Below are 21,629 nucleotides of genomic sequence, written 5' to 3' on the forward strand. Positions count from 1 at the left end.
GTCGCACACCAGCTCGGCCGCCACGCAGCGCCCCGCGCAGTGCAGCGCGCCCGGCTCCGCGCACGCCGGCGCCGAGGGGGAGGGGGAGGGCGAGGGGGAGTACACTCACAGCACATGAAGGGGTCCTCGTCGCTGCCGGCGCCGCCGCCGCCGCCGTCCGCGCAGTGGTCTCGGCCGTCGCACACCAGCTCGGCCGCCACGCAGCGCCCCGCGCAGTGCAGCGCGCCCGGCTCCGCGCACGCCGGCGCCGAGGGGGAGGGGGAGGGCGAGGGGGAGTACACTCACAGCACATGAAGGGGTCCTCGTCGCTGCCGGCGCCGCCGCCGCCGCCGTCCGCGCAGTGGTCTCGGCCGTCGCACACCAGCTCGGCCGCCACGCAGCGCCCCGCGCAGTGCAGCGCGCCCGGCTCCGCGCACGCCGGCGCCGAGGGGGAGGGGGAGGGCGAGGGGGAGTACACTCACAGCACATGAAGGGGTCCTCGTCGCTGCCGGCGCCGCCGCCGCCGCCGTCCGCGCAGTGGTCTCGGCCGTCGCACACCAGCTCGGCCGCCACGCAGCGCCCCGCGCAGTGCAGCGCGCCCGGCTCCGCGCACGCCGGCGCCGAGGGGGAGGGGGAGGGCGAGGGGGAGTACACTCACAGCACATGAAGGGGTCCTCGTCGCTGCCGGCGCCGCCGCCGCCGCCGTCCGCGCAGTGGTCTCGGCCGTCGCACACCAGCTCGGCCGCCACGCAGCGCCCCGCGCAGTGCAGCGCGCCCGGCTCCGCGCACGCCGGCGCCGAGGGGGAGGGGGAGGGCGAGGGGGAGTACACTCACAGCACATGAAGGGGTCCTCGTCGCTGCCGGCGCCGCCGCCGCCGCCGTCCGCGCAGTGGTCTCGGCCGTCGCACACCAGCTCGGCCGCCACGCAGCGCCCCGCGCAGTGCAGCGCGCCCGGCTCCGCGCACGCCGGCGCCGAGGGGGAGGGGGAGGGCGAGGGGGAGTACACTCACAGCACATGAAGGGGTCCTCGTCGCTGCCGGCGCCGCCGCCGCCGCCGTCCGCGCAGTGGTCTCGGCCGTCGCACACCAGCTCGGCCGCCACGCAGCGCCCCGCGCAGTGCAGCGCGCCCGGCTCCGCGCACGCCGGCGCCGAGGGGGAGGGGGAGGGCGAGGGGGAGTACACTCACAGCACATGAAGGGGTCCTCGTCGCTGCCGGCGCCGCCGCCGCCGCCGTCCGCGCAGTGGTCTCGGCCGTCGCACACCAGCTCGGCCGCCACGCAGCGCCCCGCGCAGTGCAGCGCGCCCGGCTCCGCGCACGCCGGCGCCGAGGGGGAGGGGGAGGGCGAGGGGGAGTACACTCACAGCACATGAAGGGGTCCTCGTCGCTGCCGGCGCCGCCGCCGCCGCCGTCCGCGCAGTGGTCTCGGCCGTCGCACACCAGCTCGGCCGCCACGCAGCGCCCCGCGCAGTGCAGCGCGCCCGGCTCCGCGCACGCCGGCGCCGAGGGGGAGGGGGAGGGCGAGGGGGAGTACACTCACAGCACATGAAGGGGTCCTCGTCGCTGCCGGCGCCGCCGCCGCCGCCGTCCGCGCAGTGGTCTCGGCCGTCGCACACCAGCTCGGCCGCCACGCAGCGCCCCGCGCAGTGCAGCGCGCCCGGCTCCGCGCACGCCGGCGCCGAGGGGGAGGGGGAGGGCGAGGGGGAGTACACTCACAGCACATGAAGGGGTCCTCGTCGCTGCCGGCGCCGCCGCCGCCGCCGTCCGCGCAGTGGTCTCGGCCGTCGCACACCAGCTCGGCCGCCACGCAGCGCCCCGCGCAGTGCAGCGCGCCCGGCTCCGCGCACGCCGGCGCCGAGGGGGAGGGGGAGGGGGAGGCGCGGCTGCAGCCCGGGGGCTCGTCCGACCCGTCCGAGCAGTCCACGTCGCCGTCGCAGTACAGGCCCTGCACACAAACATGCATTCTTAGTTTTACTTTCCAAATATAGACCCTACATAATAAGTAAGTAACGGCAGACGGCCTAGAGGACCAAGTCCAACGAGATGGTGTGACCAAATAGCCCAGAAGGACATCACACTAAGCAACGCTTTCCACAAAGCAACCGACAGGGAGAAGTGGAGAGCTGCCATAGGAAAAATTAGCAAGCGGAGTCACGATCCTCAGCAGTGAGGGACCGACTTAGAAGAAGAGAATAAGTCAGTAAGTAACACTTTATTGTACAAGGTACATCAGATCGAACATAAATATAGTACAAGGGCGAACTTATCCCTAAGAGGGATCTCTTCCAGTTAACCTATAGGTACCTATATATATATCCTTGAGATCAAGGATGTGACTTATAAAATCCACTTCAATATTTCCGACGATAAATGCTAAAATGAAGAATTGAACACTAACATTTGCTTTGTATCTGCGTTCCCTGCTCAAAATGTTTTCCGCCATATTGGTACAAATGTAATGTAATAAAAAAAATTGTTTTTAGCAAAAAAAAAATTTTTGGTACAAGCTTTTATCGCTGACTGTACTTTTCTTACCATAAGGGAACTAATACTGATCGAGACAATTCTAAAAACCCCAAACAGAATTGTGTTGTTTCATCACAGTGTTCCTATGGCCACCTCCTGTCTCCATCATTAGATCAACTCGATAATACCATAATATTGCACTGTCAACCGACATACATACAGGGTGTCCCAGAAGTCCTAACCTAACCAGCCTGACATGACCCCAGTAAAAGATGCACGGTTTTCGAGTTATTAGAGAATTTTGAGTACAAAGGGGAAAATTCCATTTTTTTTTCGGCAATAGCTCGAAAACCGTGCAACTTTTACTGGGGCCATGTCAGGCTGGTTAGGTTCCTCTTGAGTTGACCTAACTCCGGTGTCACTGTGACGTGGTAGTTCTAAGACACCCTGTATGTATGGAATTTATTAGCTCAATCGGGAATCGAGAAGAGGGTAAAATTTTACTTCCAAGATTTGCCCCAAACTAATAAACTTACATACTAACATGGCAAGTAAAATAAAAACCTTATAATAAAAGACCTCGTGCAGACAGGTCTTGTCGCTGGCACAGCGGAAGGCAGTAGGCGCGCACGAGCAGTCCGCCTCGTCCTCCCCGCGCGGGCAATCCGCGGAACCATCACACCGAACGCTCAGCGGAGTTAGACTGAGACAGATGTAGTAAGTATGAGGGGTACACTAGTGACGTACCTCGTGCAGACAGGTCTTGTCGCTGGCACAGCGGAAGGCAGTAGGCGCGCACGAGCAGTCCGCCTCGTCCTCCCCGCGCGGGCAATCCGCGGAACCATCACACCGAACGCTCAGCGGAGTTAGACTGAGACAGATGTAGTAAGTATGAGGGGTACACTAGTGACGTACCTCGTGCAGACAGGTCTTGTCGCTGGCACAGCGGAAGGCAGTAGGCGCGCACGAGCAGTCCGCCTCGTCCTCCCCGCGCGGGCAGTCCGCGGAACCATCACAGCGCGCGCTCAGCGGAGTTAGAGTGAGACAAATGTAGTAAGAATGAGTGGTACACTAGTGACCTACCTCGTGCAGGCAGGTCTTGTCGCTGGCACAGCGGAAGGCAGTAGGCGCGCACGAGCAGTCCGCCTCGTCCTCCCCGCGCGGGCAATCCGCGGAACCATCACACCGAACGCTCAGCGGAGTTAGACTGAGACAGATGTAGTAAGTATGAGGGGTACACTAGTGACGTACCTCGTGCAGACAGGTCTTGTCGCTGGCACAGCGGAAGGCAGTGGGCGCGCACGAGCAGTCCGCCTCGTCCTCCCCGCGCGGGCAATCCGCGGAACCATCACACCGAACGCTCAGCGGAGTTAGACTGAGACAGATGTAGTAAGTATGAGGGGTACACTAGTGACGTACCTCGTGCAGACAGGTCTTGTCGCTGGCACAGCGGAAGGCAGTGGGCGCGCACGAGCAGTCCGCCTCGTCCTCCCCGCGCGGGCAATCCGCGGAACCATCACACCGAACGCTCAGCGGAGTTAAGACTGAGACAGATGTAGTAAGTATGAGGGGTACACTAGTGACGTACCTCGTGCAGACAGGTCTTGTCGCTGGCACAGCGGAAGGCAGTAGGCGCGCACGAGCAGTCCGCCTCGTCCTCCCCGCGCGGGCAATCCGCGGAACCATCACACCGAACGCTCAGCGGAGTTAGACTGAGACAGATGTAGTAAGTATGAGGGGTACACTAGTGACGTACCTCGTGCAGACAGGTCTTGTCGCTGGCACAGCGGAAGGCAGTAGGCGCGCACGAGCAGTCCGCCTCGTCCTCCCCGCGCGGGCAGTCCGCGGAACCATCACACCGAGCGCTCAGCGGCAAACATAGCGCGCCGCACGAGAACTGGTCCACTGTGCATTTACTTGTGTTCTTGTGGCCTAAAAACAAAATAAGAGTTGAACATTTCTTTAAAAAAATGCCACTTAGCGTCACTTGCACCAACAACCCGGAGTTAACCGGTTAAACCGTTAACCCAGTGTCAAATTGTACTGGTAACCATGGTAACGCCAGGTTTAACCGGTTAACCCCGGGTTAATGAATGGTGCAAGTGGTGCAAATTGTCTGTGATTTTTATGTAGTTTCTACTCAGAACCACAAGCTAAGTGCCAATTTTATTATAAGTTGCAGTCTTCTGTTTTCACTGTAAAGTAAATATAGTAAATAAAACAAAGTTGATTTCAGTCAGAGCCGTCAGAGCAGTCGACGACGCCGTCGCACCGCCACGTTAGCGGTATACACTCGATGTCGCCACGTTCAGGGCTGCAGGTGAACTGACGTCAGAGGCAGCAGTTTTACCGCAGTGTAGAGTCTCGTCAGAGCCGTCAGAGCAGTCGACGACGCCGTCGCACCGCCACGTTAGCGGTATACACTCGATGTCGCCACGTTCAGGGCTGTCGCAGGTGAACTAACGTCAGAGGCAGCAGTCTTACCACAGTGTAGAGTCTCGTCAGAGCCGTCAGAGCAGTCGACGACGCCGTCGCACCGCCACGTTAGCGGTATACACTCGATGTCGCCACGTTCAGGGCTGTCGCAGGTGAACTAACGTCAGAGGCAGCAGTCTTACCACAGTGTAGAGTCTCGTCAGAGCCGTCAGAGCAGTCGACGACGCCGTCGCACCGCCACGTTAGCGGTATACACTCGATGTCGCCACGTTCAGGGCTGTCGCAGGTGAACTAACGTCAGAGGCAGCAGTCTTACCACAGTGTAGAGTCTCGTCAGAGCCGTCAGAGCAGTCGACGACGCCGTCGCACCGCCACGTTAGCGGTATACACTCGATGTCGCCACGTTCAGGGCTGTCGCAGGTGAACTAACGTCAGAGGCAGCAGTCTTACCACAGTGTAGAGTCTCGTCAGAGCCGTCAGAGCAGTCGACGACGCCGTCGCACCGCCACGTTAGCGGTATACACTCGATGTCGCCACGTTCAGGGCTGTCGCAGGTGAACTAACGTCAGAGGCAGCAGTCTTACCACAGTGTAGAGTCTCGTCAGAGCCGTCAGAGCAGTCGACTACGCCGTCGCACCGCCACGTTAGCGGTATACACTCGATGTCGCCACGTTCAGGGCTGCCGCACGTGAATTGGTCCACGTCGCATGGAGCTAAAGAGTGCATGGAGCTGCGAGTCGTGCTGTCTACTTCTGTGACAAAAAATATTTTGTAAAATGTTAAATATGACATCTATCATGTATAATCTGTGTACGTTTTATTTTGTTGTAGCAAGTTTTATGGAAGGCTACACACATATAGGTAGACATACACACACGGCACACAGGTACTTATGTCCGTTATATTTTTAGTACTAGAGTAGGATGCATAGCATTTGCAATGACCAGAGTGTGGCAATATCATAATTAATGTCTAATTTCTTAAAATTATGACGTTTATAATGAAAGTTCCTCACTTTATTCTAGTCAAATCGGTGCAAAGTTAGATTAGACGGACTTTAAGAGCGCTATACACATATGCATATGCATATGTATGTTAGTCTGTAAGGTATTTGTAATATGGCCCATGTTGCTGCCTGATTTAAATGTCTAAATAAATAAATATGCGTGTTTCTCTTTAACTATATCGCTCCGCTCGGCATGGTAGTGTCTATCTTTTACGTTACTGATACAATGTAATACTCTAGAGGGCATTAATCCCTGCCCTACTCACCGCAGCCCTGCTCGTCGGTGCCGTCGGGGCAGTCTTTGGCGCCGTCGCAGCGCCACTCGGGCAGGAAGCAGCCGCCGCCGCCGCACGGCGCCGCGCCGGCGCCCAGCGCCGCGCACGCGCCGCGCGGGCAGCCCGCCTCGTCCGACCCGTCCAGGCAGTCCACCAGCCCGTCGCAGCGGGCCGACACCGGGACACACATGCCGTCCGTGCATCTGTGGACGTCAATTTTTTTATTACACTTTCTTTTAAAAGGTGTCATTACACTATGCGGTCCGTAAATCCAAAATTTCGACCTAGGGCTATAATGTATTTTTTCATCACACTTGCTAAACGATGCGGTCCGTAAATCCTAAAATTCAACGACGACGACGACGACGACCTATGACACAGTATTGCATGCTGTGCCGGACATACTCGACAGTATTGTCTTTCGTATCGGTCATACGCGACAGTAATGCTTACCTATACTGCTGGGCCGGACACTCGCAGGAGCGCTCATCTGATCCATCATCACAGTCGTCGAAGCCGTCGCACAGAGACGACGTACGTACACAGCGACCGCCGGCGCCGCACGGCGTCATATCGGCTGGACACACGCGTGATGCTGCAAAAATGTGTGTAGTTGTAAGAAGGTTGAGGATATTTCTAAATAAATTAAAAAAACATCCCCAGAGAGTTACCAGTCGTAGGGGAGACTGGCGAGATTTGATCCTAGGGGAACTTGCGTTTGTAAATTCCGCTATGTGATCTGACAAATTTTCAGAAAAGAAAACCTAATGTAGGGTTTCAGGATTTAATTTCGGTTATCTAGAATCCATGACATATCGGAATTTACAAGCGCAACGACGCTTGTTCACCTAAATTAAAAATGTATTTAATATTTTTTGATCTTCGTGAAGTTGCTACAACGCGCTAATGCATTTTCACAGATTGTATGAGTACAATTGAGTTATGGTAAATGTTTAGTGTATTTTCTGTTTGTGTATAGGTTACTATATGTATAGGTAATGTGTTTATTGAGTCTAAGGTACACAATACAGGTTTTTTAAGGAAAAAAGCCACTTACTACAATAGTAAAGGTCCTCGTCGCTGGCGTCTCTCGATCCACAATTATTGACGCCATCACACACCAGCTCCTCAGGTATACACAAGCCCTCAGCACACGCGAACTGTCCGTCCTCGCAGTGAGTAGCGGTGGGACGGCAGGAGCTGCGGTCCGGGTTCAATTCCCGGCCGGGGCGGCAGGCGCAGACGACGCCCTCGGCGGAGAGGGTGCAGAGTTCCGCGCAGCCGCCGTTGAGGGTGGCGCAGGGGTCTGGCGAACCTGGGGAGGGGTAAAACATTATATTAACAACCCTGACCGAGGCGTCCGATACACTGATCAAAAATTTGATGTTTGATAGTTAGCTAATCTTGAGTTTATACCTACTTATATGATAACAGAAAATCACACTTTACAGTTTAGATATGTTTTAAGTATGAGAAAAAATACGGCCATGATCACTGGCTGTGTTATATAGTTAGCACAGCGTAGCGCGTCGCCAATGCAGCGTATGGCCGCATTTGTATGAAATTTTAGTTTTAATTTTATCACGAATAAAATACTTGATTTTTGATTCATTGGCTGGGTCGCCATGTAAAGTTGGGCGTTAAGGAAACAACTTGAACTACGCGTATTTGTATTTCTGATATATGATGTCTATGCTACAGTATAACCTAACCCAAGCCTATACGGTGTCCCACTGCTGGGCAAAGGCTTCCCCCCTCGATTTCCATTCGTTCGGTTTTGAGCAATCTCCGGCCAGATATGCGTCCCAGGTCATGCACCATCTCCGTCTAGGCCTTCCAGATCCTCGCCCGTCTTGCGGCACCCATACCGTGGGTATTTTGGCCCACCTCTGTGGGTGCATGCTATGCTACAGTATATAATGTGAGAGTGTGCGTCTCGTATGCATACCAACGTCCTTAGGTTTTATAAAAGAATACTTACAAGTCTGATGTGTAGGTGTGACACACACAAGCCCCATAGGGCGCGGTAAGTCCTTACGCAGCGCCCGTGTGTTACCGCCCCTCGCGTCTGCTCTTAAAATCGCGCGACCGACCCAGTCCGACCAGTATACGTAGCCGTCGCAGGCCGCCACGTCGAACGGGTGCTCCGCCCCTGAGCGGACGACGATCTGAAATGATAATACGTTTTTGGCAAAAATAGTTATTTACGATACAAGTGCAGAAAACAGGAAATTACCTATTCGCACGAGTATCGTACAACGTTTTACAGTACATATGGCCCTTTAAATTTGTCATTTGCACGAAAAGTGCTATTTTACGCACTAGTGCGGGAAAATAGGACCATATGTACTGTAAATTAAATTTTTGGTACAAGCTTTTATCGCTGACTGTACTTTTCTTTTCACAGGCAACTGATACTCATCGAGACAATCCTAAAAGCCCAACAGAATTAGGTTGCGTTGTTTTATCCCAGAGTTCCTATGGCCACCTCCTGTCTCCATCATCAGATCAGCGCGATGGTACCTGTTCCTTGTAATAAGGTTGATATTTGTATGTAGGGATTTTTCTTAAAAGAGAGACGTGTGGACTGTTTGAAGATTTATTGGCGACTGATTTTGGCACATAGGTACATGCATACATTAACACATTCACTCACACATGCTTAAAACGCATCCAACAGTACCATTATCATTGGGCAACTTACGTGTCTATGTGATCCGTCGAGCAGCGATCGTTCAATCTTATCCAGCCTCGCGTCGGCCCAGTACAGCATCCTTGTAGAGTGTTCTATAGCCAAGCCGTTGGGCATGAGAATGTCTTTCGAGATGATGGTCTCGAGTTCGTGCCCGCTGCTGTAGGCGCGCTGGATGCGCGGGTTCGTGTCGTTCCAGTTCGTCCAGTATAAGCGTCTGAAGATTAAGTATAAATGTTTAAAAAAAACTAGTACAAAAAACAGTTTAACTCTTCATAGCGTAAAAAAATGCTAAGTGATGCCATGTATAAACTACATTGCGACTATAGTTCGTTTTTTTTTTAGCATTAAAAAGAACTTGAAAGTAGGTAAACGATCTTGACATGTCTTTTAATATAAACGCTTTTCAAAAATCAGTAACTATTACTTATGAAAGCAGAAGAATATAAATGATCGTATTAGATTCATAATTGTTACATTTTTGCCGTAACTTATTTTTAAAATGTGTTTTTCAATTAAAATACACATCAAGATTGTTTACCTTATTTCTAATGCTAAAAAAAACGAACCATACAGTGCATCACATGACAATTACAATAGGTTCAAAAACGTAAAATACTATATTTCTGGTCTTCATCAGCAGTTCCACTTCATCAAATGTCAGTTTGTACCCAACTAAACCGTTCAAAAACAAACATTGTATAAAAAAACTTCCGACTCGCAGGTATCGACATCTATCCCTCTTGATCTGTCACCAGGCGCAGACTGTATAACAGTGCGCACTAAAGCCTGCGAGGATTCGAATTTAGTATTTATATTTACCACTAGATGGCGTTGTAACCATCGCTGCATCCCGCTTACGATATTTTCCTGTAGGAATAAAATAATCTACCGTCTGTACCCAAATTAAATACTTTTCAATAAAACTACGTACGACTCGCAGGAATCCACGTCTATCCCTCTCGGTCTGTCACCAGGCGCTAACTGTATAACAGTGCGCACTAAAGCTTGCGAGGATTGGAATTTAGTATTTATACTTACCACTAGATGGCGCTGTAACCATCGCTGAATCCCGCTTACGATATTTTCCTGTAGGAATAAAAAATATCTACCGTCTGTACCGAAATTAAATACTTTGAATAAAACTACGTACGACTCGCAGGAATCCACGTCTATCCCTCTCGGTCTGTCACCAGGCGCTAACTATATAACAGTGCGCACTAAAGGTTGCGAGGATTGGTTGTCAGCACGAGACTCAAACTCGCCGAGGGTATGCTGTACATACGACGAATTGGAATTTAGTGTTCATACTTACCACTAGATGGCGCTGTAACTAACGCTGCATCATCCCGCTTACGATATTTTTATCTACCGTCTGTACCCAAATTAAAAACATTGAATAAAACAACGTACGACTCGCAGGAATCCACGTCTATCCCTCTCGGTCTGTCTCCTGGAGCCAGTTGTATAACAGTGCGCACTCAAGGCTGCGAAGATTGGTTGTCAACACGAGCGACAAGCGAGGGTATGTACATAAGACACATAGGAATTTAGTATTCATACTTACCACCAGATGGCGCTGTAACTATCGCTGCATCCCGCTTACGATATTTTTACATATCTACCGTCTGTACCCAAATTAAAAATTTTGAATAAAACTACGTACGACTCGCAGGAATCCACGTCTATCCCTCTCGGTCTGTCACCAGGCGCTAACTGTATTACAGTGCGCACTAAAGCCTGCGAGGATTGGTTGTCAGCGCGAGCGACGGGCGAGGGTATGTACATAAGACACATAGGAATTTAGTATTCATACTTACCACTAGATGGCGCTGTAACTATCGCTGCATCCCGCTTACGATATTTTGATATATCTACCGTCTGTGCCCAAATTAAAAACTTTGAATAAAACTACGTACGACTCGCAGGAATCCACGTCTATCCCTCTCGGTCTGTCACCAGGCGATAACTGTATAACAGTGCGCACTAAAGCCTGCGAGGATTGGTTGTCAGCGCGGGCGTCGAGTGAGGGTATGTGTACGCGGCGCACGGCCGCGCTGTTGCACGTCCAGTACAGAGTTCTGGTGCGGGACTCGAACACCATACCCTCTACTGCCCCCATTTCTGTTGATAAAATACAAATATAGAAACGTCAAATCAGTAGAATTATTTATAAAAATAATCCTTTCCATTGACTATGAAGTCAACTGAATTTTTTTAAAGACGTAATTGAAAAGTAATTAAAATAAGGGGTTATTAAGCCCGCCATAACATAAATTATCGTTTATCGGCTAGAGTTTGCCAATCTTGCCAAAATAAAATATATTTGATTTGTAAAATATATAATTAAATTTACTAGCCAAAAACGACCTTAAGGTTTCAAATTTAGAATAGAATTTTGATTGTGTGTAATTATCAAACTACCAAGACTGTAACGGTGTGACTGTAATGTATGTGTCGTTTTCAATCAAAGGCTACCACTTTGTCGCTTACCATAAATACAAATACAGTCAGATATGTTTACATTTTTCGCCTTATTACAAAGGAATAAGGTGCAAAAGTGTAAACATATATTTGGCGTCGACTGTACAAATGGTTTATTCGCAGTGGTCACATAAGGACGAAATTTGCTTTTATTTTTATACGAATAATGGCAAATGGCAAGCGATAAAGTGGTACCTTTTGCTTGAAAATGACACATATTTCTACGTACTTGTAAGAAGCGTCTTGTGGTCCGTGCCATTGAAATGCACTGAGCCGATGGCCCCGCGTTGAATGTCCGAGTAGAACAGTCGCTTTTCATCGTACCAGTAAGCTAGGCTGATCGCTATTCTGATCAGGTCCCTAGAGAAAGAACATTCAAGATATTCATTTTTGATACAAGATACGTCCAGGTCGATTCACAAGAGCCGGTATGAATGAGTGAATGAAAATATCTATGTGTGTATCACATTAGCCAATAAAATGGTACCATTAGGTATTTTAGGTATTTTTTTTTTTAACTTTTCTTATAATTTATGGTACACTTACTTGTTTTGAATCGGCAGATATGGAGAGTTTAGGTCCTTTTCGTCCTGTAAATGGATGCTGTCAATTTTTGTCACTCCCGAATACATCAGGAACGATTGGTACGCTGAAACAAATAACATAAATTAGTATGTATCAGATAAGCAATTAAACGTGTCTACCCAGCTCACTTTGATTGGTAATGAGAACATCTTTCAGGATTAACCCAGTCAGTAATACTAGGGTTATGTGTACGCATGTTTACGATTGAGCACGACCAAGAAAACGTGATAACAGTAGCAGTTTCATAGCACGGAATGGATCTTTCATTGGTTAGGTATGTTACAATTTGGTGCCAAGACCAGGATATTTAATTGAAAATTAATTCTTACCAGAGAGAGAGAACCTCGCTATAGTATGCGCGTTCAGGTTAGTTGGACAGCCGTCAGTCCTTATCTTCTAGCGGCCCACCAGTCAAAGAAAAATTGGAAGTCTAATTGGAATCAATGGTACAGTCAACGGTAAAAATATGGGTGTAGACAACTTACTCAAAAATATGTCCCATAGTTCTTAATTCACTGACATAAGAGTTATGGGACATATTTTTTGAAATGAATTGTACACCCATATTTTTACCGTTGACTGTATGACAAATTAGAATAGAATTTGATTATTACTGGTGTTAGGACGGTGAGACGCTAGAGGTTATTGTCACTTTGAAATTACATAAGTTGGGTTCTCGCACGCGAGTCGATACTTGAAGTCGCGCGCAAGAAAGCAACTCATGCTAGACCGACAGATATGGTAAATGTAGAAAGTTAAGGTCAGTGAACTCACGAGTACAGTTCTTGCCGTCGGCAGCGACATCTCCATGTGGACAAGCGCAATGCGCGCTGGCACCGTCCCATAGACAAAGCTCGGCGCAACCTCCGTTGTTGACGCTGCAAGGGTTCACTGCTAATCCGGATGACGGGGACGGCAGTGTTTGGGAGGCTTTTGACCAGATCTGTCAATAAAAATATGCGGAAAGTTGGGGGAAGCGTAATTTAGGCAATTGTAACTTTTTTTACTTAGCTGAGTCGTATAGTAACTTATTTTTTAAATAAAGGAAGACGAATGATATGTCACGTTCTTCGCTCAGGGGTTAACTTCGATCGGTAATCCGTGTGGTTAGTATAGCAGACAATGTTACACTATGATCTGCAACTGCCATTTCTGCTGGTTAATTGCCATTTTGTAAAATAATGCTAATACATAATATCCATACGAGTAAACATTCAGTGTTGCTCTCAGTGAAAAAATATAAACTTAGTAGTTGAATAGATACACGAAGCATCAAGGAAGCATAGTAGCATGACGTATTGAATGCAAATGTAATGTCCTTTTAGTATGTTTGTAAAATAAATAATTCATACGAATAGATCCTTGAGGTTGTCGCCAGCGTTCTCCAGCAGAACTTGGTAGTCGCTGATGTTAGTGAGCGGCGCAGAGAGAATGCAACCCCGTTTCCACATACTGCAAACAGAAAGGTTTTTTAGAATTTTCCCTAAACACTTTTCTCCTGAAACTCCGTGAAACGCCAGTGCCTACGCCAATTCTCGGGATTAGTTGTCAAGCGGACACCAGGCTCCCATGAACCGTGGCAAAAATGCCGGTATACCGCGGGGAAAATGAAAATTAACTTTCCTCCTGGATTTAGTTTTTAACTTTAACTAGATAAGACTAAGTTCCAAAATACACAACAAAAACCAAAGCGTTTGTGTCTTAGGAGGCTATACATGTAAGTTTCAAAACCCCTGCCAAAAATCACACACACACACACACACACACACACACACACACACACACACACACACACACGCACACACACACGCACACGCACACGCACACGCACACGCACACGCACACGCACACGCACACGCACACGCACACGCACACGCACACGCACACGCACACGCACACGCACACGCACACGCACACGCACACGCACACGCACACGCACACGCACACGCACACGCACACGCACACGCACACGCACACGCACACGCACACGCACACGCACACGCACACGCACACGCACACGCACACGCACACGCACACGCACACGCACACGCACACGCACACGCACACGCACACGCACACGCACACGCACACGCACACGCACACGCACACGCACACGCACACGCACACGCACACGCACACGCACACGCACACGCACACGCACACGCACACGCACACGCACACGCACACGCACACGCACACGCACACGCACACGCACACGCACACGCACACGCACACGCACACGCACACGCACACGCACACGCACACGCACACGCACACGCACACGCACACGCACACGCACACGCACACGCACACGCACACGCACACGCACACGCACACGCACACGCACACGCACACGCACACGCACACGCACACGCACACGCACACGCACACACACACACACACACACAGTAAAGCCTGTAAGTGTGCAGTCAAAACTAAAGTCGAGAATTGTTTAACTTCGGTAGTAATTTAGTATAAGGTGGCCAGTTATTGAAAGCTGCATGGCCAGTTATTGAAACTAAAATGAATTCTGTTTATAGGTGAATAGAATTCATTTTTAGTTTAGTTCGGCCAGTTACAGGCGAATTACCCTACATCCCGACGTTTCAAACCCTTTACAGCGTTCGTGGGGGTGACTGAGGTAAAAATATATATTTACCTCTATCAAAATTTCACATAGGCACGAGTCCACGAGTTAACTGTTGCTGATATAGTCTTACCAAAGAGAATAGATAGTATAGAGGGGTCCTGTCATAGTAAATTTTGTAGTCACAGTAAATTTACTGCCATCTATCGACACACGACTAAAACTCAAAATGAAAACGTATAAAACTATCAAAAAATTAATATATTTGGATAAATGATTTTATTATTTTTATATCATTTTGACCCATGTTCATTCACTGATACCTATGTGTTAAAATTGTTAAATATGAAACGGTGTCGTCACCGCCATCTAGCCGAGGATAGGCCAAAGGTGTATGCGCCATCTGTCCGAGAATGACTTTTTCTTGACATCCGAGGCACGTTTTTTCCTTAGACTTTATTCATCTTATACGGAGTTACATATGTCTTTGGTCTTACCAACTAACCCCCTTATACATACAACTTTACGGGCCTGATTCATTTAAATTATGTTTTATCCCTTTCTTACAAATACATAAGTCAAAATGACAGATAAGCAAAAACGATTATTAGCTAATTGAGGTTTGTAACGCGTTTATGAATAAGAGGGTAATTTGTCAGTAGAGAAAAGCGCAAAATTCAAATTTTGTATGGAAGGTCATCGCTTCACGCGTACATTATTCAAGTTTGCTGCTTTTTGACAAAGTTGGTTTGCAAGTCTATAGTACTCACGTGTCTATCCAGTAGAGCCGGGCTGCGTGCACGGCCACGGCGGCGGGGTGCCGCAGCGGGTCGCCGCGGGCCACGCAGGCGCGGGAGCGGCCGTCGTAGCGCATGCGCCAGAGGGACACGTCGAAAGTATCCGCCCAGTATACCATCTCGTTCTAGAAAAAAAAACCATAGGCTTAATCAAGTCTGCTATGAAAAAATTGTTCACATACGCAAAGAGAATTTGATATAAAGGCGGATTGTCAAAGTAATTTTTGTAGCCACAGTCAATTTACTGCCATCTTTCGCCCGCCTGGCAAAACTTTTAGAACGTCATTTGACTTTGATCCTTGTTCTTTCACTGATATGTGTTAAATTTGTTAAATGTCAAAAAGTGTCGCCATCTACACGAGCATAGGTATGGTGCCATCTTTTTGAGCGATGGCGCTCGTTCTAAAAGTTTTGGCAGGCGAGCGAAAGATGGCAGTAAATTTACTGTGGCTACAAAAATTACTTTGACAATCCGCCTCTATACTAAATTCTCTTTGACATACGGTTTGTGGCTAATAAATTACTGTATGTTCACGCTCAGCAAACTTGAAACCGCGTCATATTCGAGGCCGTATATTACATTAACAGTTTTACGATCTCAAGAATATAGGTACCTGTTGTGTATGTATGCATAGGTAGATGTAAGTACGCATGGTGGCTGCGCCCACCGCGATATAAACCAGGTCGTTACATAAATAAGTTCGCTAACAGCTATGTTGTGTGTCACTTGTGTGCCTTTCCGACCTATTCATCAGTACCTCAGAGTCCAAAGCGATATCGGCAACCGCAGTGCCATTGTATAGAAGCTCCCGCTGCGAGCCGTCGAGGCGCGAGCGTTGGATCCAGCCTCCGCCCGATAAGAAGAGCCAACCGCGTACAGCATCCACTGCTAAGGCTGCGGAACACGTATACGTAAGATAAATTTAAATTAGACAAAGATAAATTGCCATCTGGGATTAAGTCCGCCATTTGTATATTATTGTATATGTTTTTTGCAATAAAGTTTAAATAGATAAATATTTATATCAAATCGTCCTAATAAGAATAGGGCTTGTGTTGTGCGTACTAGTCGGCGATATATAGGTATAATAGATATAAATAAATACTTAAAATTCATAGAAAACATCCATTGTTTGTGATAAACAAACAAATAAAAATAAATGCCCTAAGGGTGGTATGTAACGGTCCAATTTATTTATTTATTTATTTGTCCAATGTGTATTTTGTCTTACATTTTGCTTAATGAGAGAGTAAGATGCTATGACATCAAGCTATTGGACAGATGGAATACAACCTTAACCAAGATACCGCTAATACGGTAAAGCGCTATAAATATGTACTGATAAACGATATCCGGCATCGTATCTCTCTATTCGCTGCCCACTGTCTGTATCTGTAACTATTTGACCGGTATGGCAATCCCTACTGTCCTAACTTCTGCAGTAATATCGCTGCCCCAATATTACAGGGTTCTATGTTACATTTTCAAGATAGTTGAAATTCGACTTAATGTCACTATGACAATGTTCAAATTTCAGTTCGATAAAAGTGAAACATAGAACCCTGTAATATTGGGGCATCGATATGTCTGTTTGAGCACAAAATTAAATTGTATACATACTAGTAACGGCTAGCGGGTCGGTATCGATGAGAACGTAGCGGTGATCGCCATTTGCTCGAGCGACTTCAACCAGGTTACGGCGGGGGTCGGACCAGTAGATGTTGCCAGCGACCCAATCTACAGCTAGGCCTGAATAGAGAAAAACATTATTAAATGCCGGATTTTATGACACATATTACACAATAACTACACTTATCCAAAAAAACAATAAATATTGTAAAAATAAAATTGTTATCAAAATGTAATGATTGTCGTTCAAAATTCCAAGTTGTCAAAGAAAATGCCAGGTTTATAAGGATTCAATGATATTGAGCATACTGGCACGTAAAGTTCCCCACGCCAGCACAAGTAAAGTTCACAAAAAAAGGTATTCAGACAGGGGACATTGTACAGGGTATTAGCTTGGCACCCCTGCATACATCTTTGTATTTAGGGGTGCTTAGCTAATGTTTTGCTGACTACATAAGTGGAGCGCGTTACAATTGGTGCCGTGACCAGGATGATGAGACATTTGACTCAACTACGGAAAAAGCAAAAATATATTTTACCAGTCTATCTAGAGATGCCAGTTTTTTTTAAATAGAAAACTAACGAGCAAACAAATCGCCTGATGGTAAGCAATTAACGTAGCACAAAAACAGAAGAGTTACAAGTGCCTTGCCGGTCTTTGGGAGTCAATCTTTTTTTTGAAGGTTTGAGGGTCGTATCTAGAGATGGGTAACTACCCGGGTAAATACCCGAGAGCGGGTATTTACCCGGTAAATACCCGATATTTACCTACCCGCGGGTATATACGCGGGTATTTTCGTTTTTCTTCTAAATTTGATGTGTTTTATGGTATGTGAGTATAAATAAGATTAATTTAAGTTTTTTTTTATAATGTTACATAAAATGTATGTTCAAACTAATTACGAAAAGGTTGCTATGAGGTGAAGTTCGATTTTAACATATCAGTCCAATTATGAAAATCGTGTAAAATCATTCCCTGGCTTCCGGAAATGTTTTAAAATGCTTTTAATATACATTAGAAAGATGAAAATAAAGAATACTTATGAATGATAATAAAAAAAAATTGTGCCTTATCCCAACTTGTGAAGCTTATAAGTCAAACACAGTTAGTTTTAGGACAAAAATGTATATAACCTTTTTTGTAGAAAATTATGTCTAATTTAGTTTGTACATACAACACTTTTCGATATGAATGACAGATTCCAAGAAATATGAAAAAGTTCACTTTTGCCCCCCTCCCCCCAACCACACCCCCCGCCGACCGAAGTTGGAATGTGTATTATCAACGTATAAGTACGATAATTTACTCAAGTCTAAAAAAAATACTCTTATGACGGCCTTTTTTTAATATTTATCAAAATTGTACTAAAAATTCCTTAGTTACAACTGCAACTGCAACTAAACCATTTCATTTTAAATGACACACAATAATTACAGCCATTAACTCGGTTTATATCTCCACTTTAACACAAATCGACATGTGCAACAAGAAATGAATCTACCCGTCCATTTGGGTAGATACGGGTAAATACCGGGTAGATGGGTATTTACCGGGTATTTACCTGGGTGGGTAAATTGGGTAAATACCCGCGACCCATCTCTAGTCGTATCGATCCGGAAATACCGCAGTCGACAGTTCATTCCACGGTTTAGCTGTGCAAGGCAGGAAGTTAAATTATTACCAGAAAGCCAGTCCACGGGCTGCGCATCGAGTGGCTCCGGCTGAGAGACCAACGCCGCTCGCCCGGTACCGTCGCGTCGAGCGCGCGCCACTGCGCCGCTTTCCGAGTCCGCCCAGTATATCCAGTCACCGTCTGCAACAATCAAATAACATACGAACATTGTTTTCGGTCACTTGGCCAAATAGATATTACAAGCCGAAGAAATAGTGATTACGTTAAAGATACGAGTATACTATAAAAAACATAATGAAAAAATAAATAAACAATGAAACCAAGATTGTACACAAGCTCATATCCGTTGTAATTCTTACATAATTATTTTGTTGTTGAAAAATAATATCTCAGACTATTTTAGAAGTGAAAACTTCTTTAGCGGCGCTGGGCACTTTTTGAGGTGGGGAAAAAATGATAAACTCGAGACAGCGTAACGCGATCACGTGACCGTAAAGTTTAGATGGCCACTCATTTAGATGGCATTTAAATCAATAAAGAAAAACTCAATGACATTACATGGAAAAGGTTCTAATCTTGTACGGGTTGAAATACGAGGATCTCACAGTTACATTCTAACTTTATATCACTCAAATATAATTCAATAAAGCTACATCTTGATGAAATCGCTAATAAAAGTGAACTCTAGTACTGGTGAATAAACCTCAAAATATCATGACCAAATATATTGAAATGCGAGGTCTACAAGGTAACTTTACAATTTCTATTCGAATTTTAAACAATTAACGCTACAAATTTGAATTTCGAATTTTAAACAAGTTCACTGACCAGCAATTTCGGAACTAAAGTCTTTCAATAGAAAGGAGGATGGGTCAATTATACATAGTGCTGCAGACATTTTGGACTAGTCATTAGTTTTCACTTCTGTCGGCACTCCCGGAGTGCAACCCGTTGTTTTTTTATCTATTTTATGAGTTCAACGATTCACTGAAAATCACGGTATTTGCACTACGTATGTCGAGCCGTGCGTAGTGGCATCTTTTTTGGTACAGCTAAGGGTGGTATTCCACCTGTCCAATTTATTTGCCCAATGTCAGTGCGTCTCTCTCTCTCAAAGCAAAATGTGAGAAGTAATACACATTGGACAGGTGGAATACCACCCTAAAATGTTGAATATTTCCTTTAAATTTGAAGAAAATACAAGGTTGTTAATTTGAGCAGGTGTTCGGAGACAAGGTTTATCTCAATTAATTGATTAATGATTATTAAGTAAGATCAATGGGGTTGGCCGGTCGAAGTATTTAGCAGATGGCGCCAGCATAGCTTGCCCTTTCAATCCCCAGAATTGTGTCAAATTTTTGTTTTTTAATGGAATTTTATGCCCTGGATCCGAGCCGTTTTAAGTCAAATCTCATAGAAAAAGGGGCAAGCTATGATGGCGCCATCTATGCAAACCTTTGACAGTTGCCAACCCCATTCATTGAGCCTAGTATAGTTACTTTTATAACAAATTTGGGTCGAGAATATGTATTGATATTATTAATTTATCACAATATGTAGTTGTAAAATTAACCGATTTTACCTGCACGATAGTCGAGCGCGGTGCAGAGTGCCGGCTGCGCGATGGGTGGCAGTACGGTCCGGGACGGCGCCGTCAGCGACAGCGCGCGTATCTCCCAGCTCAACGAGTACACCAAGATTTCGTCTTCAGCTGTTGCAGAAAAAAAAATCATGAAGGATGGTTCTTTTCTTGAATAACAGTCGCAAAAATTCACTAATTGTATTTTTATTTTATACCACGACGGTGGCAAACAGGCGTGCGGACTAGTGTTAAGCAGCCTATGAGAGGTGTTACATGCGCGTTGCCGACCCTTTTAAACCTGTACACTCCTTTTTTGAAGAACCCCATACTATAGACCCTAGGGAAAACCTCGGCAGGGAGCTCATTCCACAACCGGAGCGGAACTTAAGGTGGTATTCCGTCTGTCCAATATCTTTGTCCAATGTGTATTGCGTCTCACATTATGCTTAACGAGAGAGTGAGACGCAATGACATTGGACAAAGAAATCGGACAGGTGCAATACCACCCTTATACAATTAATGAATTTTTAAGCTTTCTTATCGGTGCCGTGACCAGGATTTTCAATTTATTTCTTTACATATTGATTATACCCTCGTGAGACTAATTAAAATGTACATACTCGTTGCAATCTAATTTGAACCTTTCATGAACCAAATAAAGTAGCATTTCTTTTGTTTCATTGCTGTTTAAAACAAACGAAATTCGTTCCAATTTACTTATAGAATAAGGTTCAAATAAATAATTGGGAAACTTTATATGGTGGGTCTTACGAGGATACAGGCGATCTACATTAACTTACGAATGCACTGTGTCCCGTTGGCCGTGTACCCGGCCGCGCACACACAGCGGCTGCGCGCGGCCGCCACGGGCAGGCACGCGTGCGCGCACGCCGCCGCGGGCGCTCGGAGCGCGCACGCGCCCCGCGTGGCGTTCTGGGTTGCGGCGTCGTACACAAGGAGAGATAGCACGTTCTCTGTTGGGAGTAAATATGAATAATGTAGTTACAGTTGGCAGCAATGAAAATGGGTCGATTTTTTGGAAATGTCCATATAATGAGACTCGATTCGTTTACTCAATTGCAGTTGTACGTAAATAATACTTAGTAAGGTAAACGTACTGGTGCTCGACGCGGTCCCAGTACATGTCATCTTGAAACTTAAGTCATTGTCAATAGAGGTGACATCTATTGGGCATTAGCATGTCGAGCACTAGTACGTTTACCTTACATATTAACTCTTCTGGTACTGCTCTTTGGCGATAAGACCACCCGTTAACCTCTATTCTTAATTAAATTTACTAGTTATATCGTTTCATGTACAAATTAATGAAGAATATTTCCATGTTTCAGTTATTGATACACATAATAACATTATGTAGGTAGCGAGTGAAAAATTGTATGTGAATTTTTGCAAAGTTCTGTATTTCTAAAATATTTTTCAATACAAAACAGGAATATAGGCATATTAGAAAAAACCGT

General features: G+C 46.8%; 1 protein-coding gene across 1 annotated transcript in view; it reads right to left on the reverse strand.

Annotated features, from left to right (window-relative positions):
* Positions 1 to 3,178: 3,178 nt before the first annotated feature.
* The window catches only part of LOC134800629 (prolow-density lipoprotein receptor-related protein 1-like), a 91,105-nt gene continuing 72,654 nt past the window's right edge, over positions 3,179 to 21,629 (reverse strand). Inside the window, exons 45-68 of the mRNA XM_063773114.1 lie at positions 20,952 to 21,125; positions 20,152 to 20,280; positions 18,618 to 18,749; positions 16,927 to 17,055; positions 16,064 to 16,200; positions 15,279 to 15,430; positions 13,274 to 13,373; positions 12,696 to 12,864; positions 11,883 to 11,985; positions 11,566 to 11,696; positions 10,768 to 10,976; positions 9,787 to 9,941; positions 8,865 to 9,069; positions 8,142 to 8,328; positions 7,218 to 7,475; positions 6,614 to 6,755; positions 6,152 to 6,363; positions 5,402 to 5,631; positions 5,176 to 5,304; positions 4,725 to 4,902; positions 4,252 to 4,375; positions 4,032 to 4,155; positions 3,695 to 3,850; positions 3,179 to 3,346 (exon numbers count right to left, since the gene is read on the reverse strand). Of these exons, the coding sequence (XP_063629184.1) occupies positions 3,179 to 3,346; positions 3,695 to 3,850; positions 4,032 to 4,155; positions 4,252 to 4,375; positions 4,725 to 4,902; positions 5,176 to 5,304; positions 5,402 to 5,631; positions 6,152 to 6,363; positions 6,614 to 6,755; positions 7,218 to 7,475; positions 8,142 to 8,328; positions 8,865 to 9,069; positions 9,787 to 9,941; positions 10,768 to 10,976; positions 11,566 to 11,696; positions 11,883 to 11,985; positions 12,696 to 12,864; positions 13,274 to 13,373; positions 15,279 to 15,430; positions 16,064 to 16,200; positions 16,927 to 17,055; positions 18,618 to 18,749; positions 20,152 to 20,280; positions 20,952 to 21,125 (3,833 nt within the window). The remainder of the gene's footprint in view (positions 3,347 to 3,694; positions 3,851 to 4,031; positions 4,156 to 4,251; positions 4,376 to 4,724; positions 4,903 to 5,175; positions 5,305 to 5,401; positions 5,632 to 6,151; positions 6,364 to 6,613; positions 6,756 to 7,217; positions 7,476 to 8,141; positions 8,329 to 8,864; positions 9,070 to 9,786; positions 9,942 to 10,767; positions 10,977 to 11,565; positions 11,697 to 11,882; positions 11,986 to 12,695; positions 12,865 to 13,273; positions 13,374 to 15,278; positions 15,431 to 16,063; positions 16,201 to 16,926; positions 17,056 to 18,617; positions 18,750 to 20,151; positions 20,281 to 20,951; positions 21,126 to 21,629) is intronic.

The sequence above is a fragment of the Cydia splendana genome, chromosome 20, assembly GCF_910591565.1.
Source record: "Cydia splendana chromosome 20, ilCydSple1.2, whole genome shotgun sequence".
In the NCBI taxonomy this organism is placed as follows: Eukaryota; Metazoa; Arthropoda; class Insecta; order Lepidoptera; family Tortricidae; genus Cydia; species Cydia splendana.